The following is a 13,114-nucleotide window of genomic DNA, read 5'->3' on the forward strand; positions in this document are numbered from 1 at the left end:
AAAGAAAATAACCTACAGCCCAGATTACTGTACCTAGCAAGGATCTCATTCAAATATGAAGGAGAAATCAAAAGCTTTACAGACAAGCAAAAGCTGAGAGAATTCAGCATTACCAAACCAGCTCTCCAACAAATACTAAAGGATCTTCTCTAGACTGGAAACACAGAAAGGGTATATAAACTCGAACCCAAAACAATAAAGAAAACGGCAACGGGATCATACTTATCAATAATCACCTTAAACGTAAATGGGTTGAATGCCCCAACCAAAAGACAAAGGCTGGCTGAATGGATACAAAAACAAGACCCCCATATATGTTGTCTACAAGAGACCCACCTCAAATCGAGGGACACATACAGACTGAAAGTGAAGGGCTGGAAAAAGATATTCCACGCAAATAGAGACCAAAAGAAAGCAGGAGTAACAATACTTATATCAGATAAAATAGATTTTAAAACAAAGGCTGTGAAAAGAGACAAAGAAGGAAACTACATAATGATCAAAGGCTCAGTCCAAGAAGAAGATATAACACTTATAAATATTTATGCACCGAACATAGGAGCACCACAATATGTAAGACAATTACTAACAAGTATGAAAGGGGAAATTAATAATAACACAATAATAGTGGGAGAATTTAATACCCCACTTACATCTATGGATTGATCAACTAAACAGAAAATTAACAAGGAAACACAAACTTTAAATGATACAATAGACCAGTTAGACCTAATAGATATCTATAGGATATTTCACCCCAAAACAATGAATTTCACCTTTTTCTCAAGCGCACACGGAACCTTTTCCAGGATAGATCACATCCTGGGCCACAAATCTAGCCTTGGTAAATTCAAAAAAATTGAAATCATTCCAAACATCTTTTCTGACCACAATGCAGTAAGATTAGATCTCAATTACAGGAGAAAAACTATTAAAAATGCCAACATATGGAGGCTGAACAACACACTGCTGAATAATGAACAAATCATAGAAGAAATCAAAAGAGAAATTAAAATATGCATAGAAATGAATGAAAATGAAAACACAACAACCCAAAACCTCTGGGACACTGTAAAAGCAGTGCTAAGGGGGAAGTTCATAGCAATACAGGCACAACTCAAGAAACAAGAAAAAAGTCAACTAAATAACCTAACTCTACATCTAAAGAAACTAGAAAAGGAAGAAATGAAGAACTCCAGGGTTAGCAGAAGGAAAGAAATCATAAAAATTAGGGCAGAGATAAATGCAAAAGAAACAAAAGAGACCATAGCAAAAATCAACAAAGCCAAAAGCTGGTTCTTTGAGAAGGTAAATAAAATTGACAAACCACTATCCAGACTCATCAAGAAACAAAGGGAGAAGAACCAAATCAATAAAATTAGAAATGAAAATGGAGAGATCACAACTGACAACACAGAAATACAAAGGATTATTAGAGAATACTATCATCAATCACATGGCAATAAAATGAATAACCTGGAAGAAATGGACAAATTCCTAGAAAAGTACACCTTGCCAAAACTGAAACAGGAAGAAATAGAAAATCTGAACAGACCCATCACAAGCACGGAAATAGAGGAAGTAATCGGAAAGCTTCCAGCAAACAAAAGCCCAGGTCCAGACCGCTTCACAGCTGAATTCTACCAAAAATTTAGAGAAGAGCTAACACCTATTCTACTCAAACTCTTCCAGAAAATTGCTGAGGAAGGAAAACTTCCAAACTCATTCTACGAGGCCACTATCACCCTAATCCCAAAACCTGGTAAAGATCCCACAAAAAAAGAAAACTACAGGCCAATATCACTGATGAACATAGATGCAAAAATCCTTAACAAAATTCTAGCAATCAGAATCCAACAACACATTAAGAAGATCATACATCATGACCAAGTGGACTTTATCCCAGGAATGCAAGGATTCTTCAATATCCGCAAATAAATCAACGTAATACACCACATTAACAAACTGAAACATAAAAATCATATGATTATCTCAATAGATGCAGAGAAAGCCTTCGACAAAATACAACATCCATTTATGATAAAAACTCTCCAGAAAGTGGGAATAGAAGGGACATATTTCAACATAATAAAAATTATATACGACAAACCCACAACAAACATTATCCTCAATGGTGAAAAACTGAAAGCATTTTCCTAAAGTCAGGAACAAGACAAGGGTGCCCACTCTCATCACTACTATTGAACATAGTTCTGGAAGTTTTGGCTACAGCAATCAGAGCAGAAAAAGACATAAAAGGAATACAAATTGGGAAAGAAGAAGAAAAACTTTCACTGTTTGCGGATGACATGATCCTCTACACAGAAAACCCTAAAGACTCTACCAGAAAACTACTAGAGCTAATCAATGAATACAGTAAAGTTGCAGGATATAAAATCAACACACAGAAATCCCTTGCATTCCTATACACTAATAATGAGAAAATAGAAAGAGAAATTAAGGAAACTATTCCATTCACTGTTGCAATGAAAAGAATTAAATACTTAGGAATATATCTACCTAAGAAAACAAGAGACTTGTACATAGAAAACTATAAAACACTGGTGAAAGTAATCAAAGAGGACACTAATAGATGGAGAAATATACCGTGTTCGTGGATTGGAAGAATAAATATTATGAAAATGAGTATACTACCCAATGTAATTTATACATTCAATGCAATGCCTATCAAGCTACCAACAACATTTTTCACAGAACTAGAACAAATAATCTCACAATTTGTATGGAAATACAAAAAACCTCGAATAGCCAAAGCAATCTTGAAGAAGAAAAATGGAACTGGAGGAATTAACCTGCCAGACTTCAGGCTCTACTACAAAGCCACAGTCATCAAGACAGTATGGTACTGGCATAAAGACAGAAATAGAGATCAATGGAACAAAATAGAAAGCCCAGAGATAAATCCACACACCTATGGACACCTTATCTTCGAGAAAGGAGGCAAGAATATAAAATGGACAAAAGACAGTCTCTTTAACAAGTGGTGCTGGGAAAACTGGTCAGTCACTTGTAAAAGAATGAAACTAGAACAATTCTAACACCATACACCAAAATAAACTCAAAATGGATTAGAGAGCTAAATGTAAGACCGATATTATAAAACTCCTAGAGGAGAACGTAGGCAAAACACTCTCTGACATAAATCACAGCAGGATCCTCCAAGACCCACCGCCCAGAATATTGGAAATAAAAGCAAAAATAAACAAATGGCACCTAATTAAAATCAAAAGCTTCTGCACAGCAAAGGAAACTCTAAGCAAGGTGAAAAGACAGCCTTCAGAATGGGAGAAAATAATAGCAAATGAAGCAACTGATAAAGGATTAATCTCCAAAATATACAAGCACCTCCTGCAGCTCAATTCCAGAAAACTAAGTGACCCAATCAAAAAATGGGCCAAAGAACTAAACAGACATTTCTTCAAAGCAGACATAAAGATGGCTAACAAACACATGAAAAAATGCTCAACATCCCTCATAATCAGAGAAATGCAAATCAAAACCACAATGAGATACCATTTCACACCAGTCAGAATGGCTGCTATCCAAAAGTCTACATGCAATAAATGCTGGAGAGGGTGTGGAGAAAAGGGAACCCTCTTACACTGTTGGTGGGAATGCAAACTAGTACAGCCACTATGGAGAACAGTGTGGAGATTCCTCAAAACCTGGAAATAGAACTGCCATATGATCCAGCAATCGCACTCCTGGGCATACACACCGAGGAAACCAGAATTGAAAGAGACACATGTACTCCAATGTTCATTGCAGCACTGTTTATAATAGCCAGGACATGGAAGCAACCTAGATGTCCATCTGCAGATGAATGGATAAGAAAGCTTTGGTACATAGACACAATGGAGTATTTTTCAGCCATCAAAAAGAATGCATTTGAATCAGTTTTAATGAGGTGGATGAAACTGGAGCCAATTATACAGAGTGAAGTAAGCCAGAAAGAAAAACATCAATACAGTATTCTAACGCATACATATGGAATTTAGAAAGATGATAACCTGAACCCTGTATACGAGACTGCAAAAGAGATATAGGCATATAGAACAGTCTTTGGGACTCTGTGGGAGAGGGTGAAGGTGGGATGATTGGGGAGAATGGCATTGTAGCATGTATATTATCATAAGTGACCAGTCCAGGTTCGACGCATGATACAGGATGCTTGGGGCTGGTGCACGGGGATGACATGGAGGGAGGATATAGGGAAGAGGGAGGTGGGATGGGGGTTCAAGAAAGAGAACAAATGTACACCCGGGGCGGATTCATGTCAATGTATGGCAAAACCAACCAATATATTAATGTAAGGTAATTTGCCTCCAATAAAATAAATTAAAAAAAAATGGACCTGGGAGAGCACCATGCGAAGCATGTGAAAACACATTTGAAGAGTGTTTCAGGTTGAGGACATAAGTGTGCACACAAACACTGCACTGGAAAAGAGCTTGGCGAATTCACAGAGGCCAGGAGACCAGGGAGGCTAGACCAGAGTAGATAAGAAGGCATGTGGCACAAAATGAGATGTGAAGACTAGACAGGCATGAGAGCAGAATGCCTTCCAGATCATACAAAAGAGACTGGGTCACGCCTCCTCCACCCATTAAGGAGGCACGGACATTTTACATGGAATAGTTTGGGTGTTAATGACTCTAGAACTCTAAAAAGGACAGGTGATTTAAAGGTGTAGCATGTATATTATCATAAGTGAAATGAATCACCAGTCCAGGTTCGACACATGATACAGGATGCTTGGGGCTGGTGCACGAGGATGACCTGGAGGGAGGATATGGGGAAGAAGGAGGTGGGAGGGGGGTTCAAGAAAGGGAACAAATGTACACCCGGGGCGGATTCATGTCAATGTATGGCAAAACCAACCAATATATTAATGTAAGGTAATTTGCCTCCAATAAAATAAATTTAATAAATAAATAAAAATTTCTGGCTTGAAACTTTCTGTTTCAAGAGGAGAAAAATCTTAATAGAAAACATTAATAAGAGTATTAAATAAATCACCAGACATAGATTTCAAATCTTGTTCATAAATCGGGTTAACAGGTAGCTCTTGGCACTTAATAATGTGTTTATAGCTCAGTAAGGATTAAGTACAGTTGTTTTTTGTTTTGTTTTGCCACGTGGCTTGCAGGATCATAGTTCCCTGACCAGGAATTGGACCCAGGCCCTTGGCAGTGAAAGCCCAGAGTCTTAACCACTGGACCACCGGGGAATTCCCAGGATTGAATACAGTTTTAAACTGTAACTATTCTATATTTATAGGTACTTCCTAGTTGATAACAACTTGACTGTGCATAGTATTTTACAAAGCATATAGATTTCATATACTTATGAAAGGAGATAGATCTCCTTTCCTGAGTTCATAGTCATGAACATTCTGCAGTAATTAGCCTCACCATATAGATAGAGAGCATGAGACTTAATGAGGCTTCTCTAAGATTACTCAACTTGTAATTGGCCAAGCTAAGAAAAAAAGAAAAACAAATATTGTAGCTTAAAAAATCCCAATCCTATGTTTTGGTTTTGGTTTCTGTTTTGCTATAACTATATCACAAGACCTCCACAGTATTTGCCAAAAGGGATAGGAGGCGGTGTGGAGTAGAATTAGCCAAGTGACCTGCAGAGGAGGAGGGGAAAGCCCGAACCGAGGATTACAAGGCAGTGAAAGACAGGAGGAAACAATGGTAGATGATTATAGCATGGCCACCTCCAGCTACTCCACCAACTGGTGTGCTCCCACTTTCTCCCCAACAGCTGCTCACACCTCTTGGTTGGAGTCCTCCCCAAGTACTCTGGGTTCTAATCTTCCAATCATCTCTGCCCTCCTTTCCTGCTAGTCGTCCCATGATGAACCTGCTCCAGACACACTGGCTTCTCAAATACACCCAATGTGCTCCTGCCTCAAGACCTTTGCATCTGCTCTTCCTTCTCTGGAATATTTCCTTCCAAATCCAATCATTTCAGGTGGTAATTAAAAAGTCACCTTCTTGTTGAGGCCTTAGGTGGCCATCCTATTTATTATGTTAACCAGTGGAAATTGCCAAATATTGTACCATCTCTTAAAAAATAGAATGTCAACTGCATGTGGCAAAGTCTAATACAATTTCACTTTCCCTTACAAGCTTCCCTATGTCTCTTCAATACTTACTACTTTCCCTTGGCACTCCTCACCATCTAACCTATTCTGATCTATTGTTTGATTTTCTTTCTCCTCCACTAGAATATAAGCTCCCCAGGAAGATAAGAATTTTTGTTCACTGTTCTATCCTCAAAACCTAGAACAGGAACTCCCACATAGTAGGTGCTAAATATTTGCTGTATGAATAAGTTTCATTGGATTGGAGTGATGAAACTAGGCAAGCTAGATATAAAGTGCTAGAGAAACCAAAGCAAATGGCATGTGATACAACAGCGTACAGGGTGCTTTCTCTGGTCGAGATGAGGCACAAACAGGGATGAAGTCAGTACAGAACAGTACAAAGGCTCCATACAACAAAATCTCACTAATTAGGACCCTGTACAAGCTGCATATTGTCACCCTGTTTATTTAACTTATATGCAGAGTACATCATGTGAAACACCGGGCTGGATGAAGCACAAGTTGGAATCAAGACTGCTGGGAGAAATATCAATAACCTCAGATATGCAGATGATGCCACCCTTATGGCAGAAAGTGAAGAGGAACTCAAAAGCCTCTTGATGAAAGTGAAAGAGGAGAGTGGAAAAGCTGGCTTAAAGCTCAACATTCAGAAAACTAAGATCATGGCATCTGGTCCCATCACTTCATGGCAAATAGATGGAGAAACAATGGAAACAGTGACTGACTTTATTTTCTTGGGCTGCAAAATCACTGCAGATGGTGACTGCAGCCATAAAATTAAAGACACTTCCTCCTTGGAAGAAAAGCTATGACCAACCTAGACAGCATATTAAAAAACAGAGACATTACTTTGCCAACAAAGTTCTATCTAGTCAAAGCTATGGTTTTTCCACTAGTCATGTATGGATGTGAGAGTTGGACTATAAAGAATGCCGAGCGCCAAAGAATCGATGCTTTTTAACTGTGGTGTTGGAGGAGACAATTGAGAGTACCTTGGAAAGAAAGGAGATCAAACCAGTCTATCCTAAAGGAAGTCAATCCTGAATATTCATTGGAAGAATTGATGCTGAAGCTGATACTCCAATACTTTGGCCACCTGATGTGAAGAACTGACTCATTGGAAAATATCCTGATGCTGGGAAATATTGAAGGCAGGAGAAGAGGGTGAAAAAGGATAAGATGTTGAATGGCATCACCAACTGGATGGACATGAGTTTGAGCAAGTTCCAGGAGTTGGTGATGGACAGGGAAGCCTGGTGAGCTGCAGTCAATGGGGTCACAAAGAGGTGGACAGAACTGAGCAACTGAACTGAACTGAACATCTTTGCAAGATTCTCCTCACATCTCTGTGGGAGTGTGCGAGGGTGGGATGATTTGGGAGAATGGCATTGAAACATGTATATTATCATATGTGAAATGAATCGCCAGTCCAAATTTGATGCATGATACAGAATGCTCAGGGTGGATGTACTGGGATGAACCAGAGGGATGGGATGGGGAGGGAGGTGGGAGGGGGGTTCAAGATGGGGAACACATGTACAACCGGGGCAGATTCATGTCAATGTATGCAAAACCATTACAGTAATGTAAAGTAATTAGCCACCAATTAAAATAAATAAATTAATAAAAAACCGATAACACTTCACCGAAACAAGATGAAAGGGCAATTCACCAGGGACATTCTTTCTGGTGCAGTTGCTGACAGGTGGAGTCTCCCTGGGGACCGCCTTCTGTAGGAGAGTTCCTGAAGATTGCGGACAAATGGAAGAGCTCCTAGAACTCTCAGACATACCTGTCATCTGATTTTCCAGTGTTACCTACTCTACCTTTGGGGGAAACGATACTACCTTTGTTGAAAATGTTTGGGCTAATTGATGTGATCTCCTACCATACTAACTCCTCTCTCTCTCTCACTCTCCATTTAGGATGACATACATTAAAAGAAAAAAACATTTTCTCAAAGTAATGTCCCCAATCAAGTACTTCCCAAAGACTCCTGGAGTTTTCTCCTTGGAACCCCATACCAGCCACAGCGCCTGAAAGTGACGTCCTAACAGAAACCAGCCCAGGAGAATCTGGGTCCCCATCCCAGCTCTACTGCTTAACTGACTGCATGGCTTTGGGCAAATCATGCATCCTATGTGACTACACTTTCTCATCTTTACAACCTAAATGTAAAAATGTCTAAATGTATGCTAACCATTTGTGGAGAGTAAGTAGTTCAGTACTTCTGACTGTAGCAGTAGGAAGATGGGAAAGGGCCACACAGTATTAAATTTTGTGCCTGCTCCTCACCAGTTCTGAAGTATTCATTACTTTTCTATGTTCAAGCAAGACCTTCTCCTCCAATGTATCTGTAGCTCTAATGGAAAACCCAACCACTGAGTCCCTCTCCTGAAATGAAAGGTTCTTTAGCCTCAGATCTGAAACATGCAAGGACAGGACATCTTGACTGGAAACAAATCCTTTCTTCTAAACATTTTGAATTTCCCTCTCTGTGTTTCTTTCATAAGCACAAACCTTTCAAGCCTCTTAACAGGATGCTTCTTGCCTTTCAAAAAAACACTGAAAATTACCAAGGGAAGTTCCAGAAGCATCTGGGGAACTCTAGGTCCCTATGAACTTTGTGCCTGATTACTTTTTCAACCACCCCTCAGACCAAAAAGGGGAACAGATTATCAATTGCTGCTAAGAGTGCCTACAAACTAATGCCTGACATGTATCTCTCTTCTTGTTGCTATCTGAAAATATCCAGAGGACAAAGAGTAAGTCTATGAAGAATAAAATAAGCCAATACTCGTTCACACTGAGCTGTAACAATACTGTACTGTATTTGTGAAGTCTCCTGACATATAATGGATTATCATTTTGATAGGATCCATCAATGAGCCCCTGAGCAGATGATCATTTCTGCCTGCTCAATGTCAAGCTCTGTGCTAAACAGGGATGAGTCTGACAGGTCCTCCTTTATAGACTTCAGACTAGAGGATGAGCCAGGTCCACCAACAACCCATCATGTGAGACCTGAGGTAGTTGGACCTGGAAAAGCAGCCATAGCATTGGAAAAGAGGAGAGGGATATGAGATGGAAGTGAGGACAGCTGGAATTAAACAGAATTTTCTTCATCAGATCCATCAGTTATTTCCTGTCATGTTTTTATCTTATTGTCTACATGATGAACAATCTATTGCCTAATATTTGAAGAAACTGTAGACATTATGAAAGTATTAAAATATTTAACATTATGGTGCATCCCTCCAATAATGATAATTTCTCACTATATTAGAAGAGAGATGATTTTAAGCCTTTCCTTATGTGGAGTGGAGACCAAGTGGCACAGATGTAGTAGCTGGCTTGTTTCTGCATCAGAATATTTTTCATTCAATTAAGTTCCACTTAAAAATAAAATGCAGGTCTCCTCAGACTCTGAACTCTAACTCTCTGAAGATTTGCCATAATGATCTACTAACTGACACAAAATTCATTACCCGAACCTACTAAACAAACCTGCTGTAAGTTGCATGCAAGAATATGTTCAAGGCATGTACCCTCTGGTGAAAGGATATATGGTTGGCTGCTGTTGTAGCTCAGGTATTCTCACAGAGTAGTACCTAGAGCTCCTGTTTAAACACTGTATGCTTTATAGATATCCTCTCTCCCACCTTATGCAGTAAAAGTTCTTCTAATAAGGTAGAGGAACTAATAAAGGAGATGGGTAAGTCTAAGAGGCCCAGAGAAACACACACACTACAAGAAACACTGTAGTGTTTGATAAAGCACATTAAGGATTTTGAATGGCTGTTAGTCTTAAACTTGGCCATGCACATGTCCCTAACTCCTATGAACCATAAATATAGTGAAGAATATGTACAAGAAATTTGAGATTCTGCACACACACAAAAACATCTTGCTGGGGCATGCGAGTGTGATGGTGGTATGAGCAGACCTGTGACACAATTACAAACTCGGTCATGTGCTAGCAAGAGTTGTAGGGCGCCAAGCAAAGGGAATGCAAACAGACTGCCAATACGAGCTCTGTTTTTCATCCTGTGGCTCTGTGTGCAGCTTTAGACAATGGTTCCTCACCAAACACTTCTGAGCTCTCCTGCCAGAAAGTGAAGATTCTCCCCTATTCCTCAGATTCAGACACAGATGAACCTCAGACATTTCCTGTTTAACTCATTTCTTTACCAGCTCTTTCTTCCTTACCTCATTCCACCACCAAAGCCTAACAGAGGCCACAGCCTCCAGCTCCCTCTTCCCACCACCAGACCTCACATAAACATGCCCTTCATCAGAAGAATCCTCTCAAAGCATTATCTTGTTTATTTTATTTTGCTAACTTTCACTGGTATCTAGTGCTCATCTTTCGGAGAAGGCAATGGCATGCCACTCCAGTACTCTTGCCTGGAGAATCCCAGGGATGGCAGAGCCTTGTGGGCTGCCGTCTATGGGGTCGCACAGAGTCGGACATGACTGAAGCGACTTAGCAGCAGCAGCATCAGTGCTCATCTTTTGGAGAAGGCAATGGCAAGCCACTCCAGTACTCTTGCCTGGAGAATCCCATGGATGGAGGAGCCTGGTGGGCTGCAGTCCGTGGGGTCGCTAAGGGTCGGACATGACTGAGGGACTTCACTTTCACTTTTCACTTTCACACATTGGAGAAGGAAATGGCAACCCACTCCAGTGTTCTTGCCTGGAGAATCCCAGGGACGGGGGAGCCTGGTGGGCTTCCGTCTATGGTGTCACACAGAGTCAGACACGACTGAAGTGACTTAGCAGCAGCAGCAGTGCTCATCTTTAATGTATTATTTTGCTGTTTATTTACATCTCCCTGTACACTGCAATGCAGAAGGAATATATAATCCATTCTCAATATCCTACATTGAGCAATGTCTACTATTATGGCTTACTATATATAAAATATATACTAATGAGTTTATCAAATATGAAGTGACTAGATAGTATTGCAAACAATTTCTATTTTGTAAAATTTCTTGGTAGATGGTTAAATAGTCGAATTAAGGGATTTTAGTGATATCTAGCAAGTTGGCATTTTCCTATAGGTCAGGAGTGCATTTTTATTTTTCCCAGTCAAAATAATGGAATTACTCCCTTTGTTCTCTGAAAATTTGTTAACAAACGTTAAAGAATAGATTAGATTCACAAAAAAGAGGAACACCTGTATAATAGCAGTTACTACAATGCTTTATTCATTCTTCTACCATTTAAAGTGTTTCAAGAAAAAGAAGCAATCAAGTCTATGTGTACAGGTATTGTCTTAATTTGAAAGTGATTAAATGTCTGTGTCAGTTAAGGTTGCTCTGTTTATTGCTTTATTTCCTTTATAGAAAGTTAATTATTTGTATTTATATTTAGTTAGAAAAATATGAATTATACTAGCTGAGAAAGGAAATTCAAACTAGTAAATTGCTCATCTGGATTCAATTGTTTTTTTTTTTTTCCATTTTGATGGTAAAATAGTCATAGATGCGATTTCTCTTGTTTCAGTTTTGTTGGATAAAAGTGTACCCTAGTTCCCCATTACTTACAACATTAGCCTGTGGTCCTCAGATGGCCTATCTACATCCGAATTTGGGACCAATGGACCAGCTTCACTAGGTTCATTTATGCGGAAAAAGCCCTGCCGAAAAATTGGCATTTTAGATACTTAAAATGTACTTCAGTTCAGTTCAGTTCAGTTCAGTTGTTCAGTCGTATCTGACTCTTTGCGACCCCATGAATCACAGCACGCCAGGCCTCCCTGTCCATCACCAACTCCCGGAGGTCACTCAAACTCATGTCCATCGAGTCGGTGATGCCATCCAGCCATCTCATTCTCTGTCGTCCCCTTCTCGTCCCACCCCCAATCCTTCCCAGCATCAGACTCTTTTCCAGTGAGTCAACTCGACGCATGAGGTGGCCAAAGTATTGGAGTTTCAGCTTTAGCATCAGTCCTTCCAATGAACACCCAGGATCAATCTCCTTCAGAATGGACTGGTTGGATCTCCTTGCAGTCCAAGGGACTCTCAAGAGTCTTCTCCAGCACCACAGTTCAAAAGCATCAATTCTTTAGCGATCAGCTTTCTTCACAGTCCAACTCTCATATCCATACATGACTACTGGACAAACCATAGCCTACTTACATAGTAAAAATATCTGACATATTTGTATGCTGCTGCTGCTGCTGCTAAGTCACTTCAGTCGTGTCCGACTCTGTGTGACCCCATAGACGGAAGCCCACCAGGGTCCCCCGTCCCTGGGATTCTCCAGGCAAGAACACTGGAGTGGGTTGCCATTTCCTTCTCCAATGTGTGACAGTGAAAAGTGAAAGTGAAGTCGCTCAGTCGTGTCCGACCCTCAGCGACCCCACGGACTGCAAGCCTACCAGGCTCCTCCATCCATGGGATTTTCTAGGCAAGAGTACTGGAGTGGCTTGCCATTGCCTTCTCCAGACATATTTGTATAGGTTGTAGTAAATCTGAAAATACAACTCATCTGTATATCATTGTGAGAAAGGCACTCGATTTCACAGACGTGAAAATTGAGGATTTGATAGCTAGAATGATTTGGTCAAAGATGTACAACTAGTAGATGCAGGATCCAGGTAGGTCCACTTCAAAGTTGAACTCTTGAGCTCACCACTCTTCCACTGCTACACAGCCATGCTGGGAACAAAGTCTTCCTCCAAAAAGCCCTCTTTTCTCACAAGATTTGTTCTTTGAAATGACCACTAATGTGAAACAAATATCCCAGAAACCCAGAGAACAACTGGCATAGGTCACAAACAGAGATCCTTGTGCCAAGAGGGAGCCCAGGGTGAGGGCGCCATCTCAAATGAGATTTTTCTTTCTCAGATGAGGAAGTAGATTTAGGGGTTGTTGATGTTTTAGTCACTCAGTCGTGTCTGACTCTTTGTGACCCCATCGACTGTAGTCCACCAGGCTCCTCTGTCCATGGGATTTCCCAGGCAAG

The 13,114-nt window shown here is 40.2% G+C and overlaps 1 protein-coding gene across 1 annotated transcript in view; it reads right to left on the reverse strand.

The window, feature by feature from the left end:
• LOC148773525 (circadian clock protein PASD1-like) overlaps nucleotides 1-13,114 on the reverse strand; it is a 64,261-nt gene that overhangs the window by 30,079 nt on the left and 21,068 nt on the right. The window contains exon 8 of the mRNA XM_088834324.1: nucleotides 11,695-11,783. Within this exon, the coding sequence (XP_088690450.1) occupies nucleotides 11,695-11,783 (89 nt within the window). The remainder of the gene's footprint in view (nucleotides 1-11,694; nucleotides 11,784-13,114) is intronic.

The sequence above is a fragment of the Moschus berezovskii genome, chromosome X (assembly GCF_049115385.1).
Source record: "Moschus berezovskii isolate FMDL1 chromosome X, NW_MosBer_1.0, whole genome shotgun sequence".
Lineage (NCBI taxonomy): Eukaryota > Metazoa > Chordata > Mammalia > Artiodactyla > Moschidae > Moschus > Moschus berezovskii.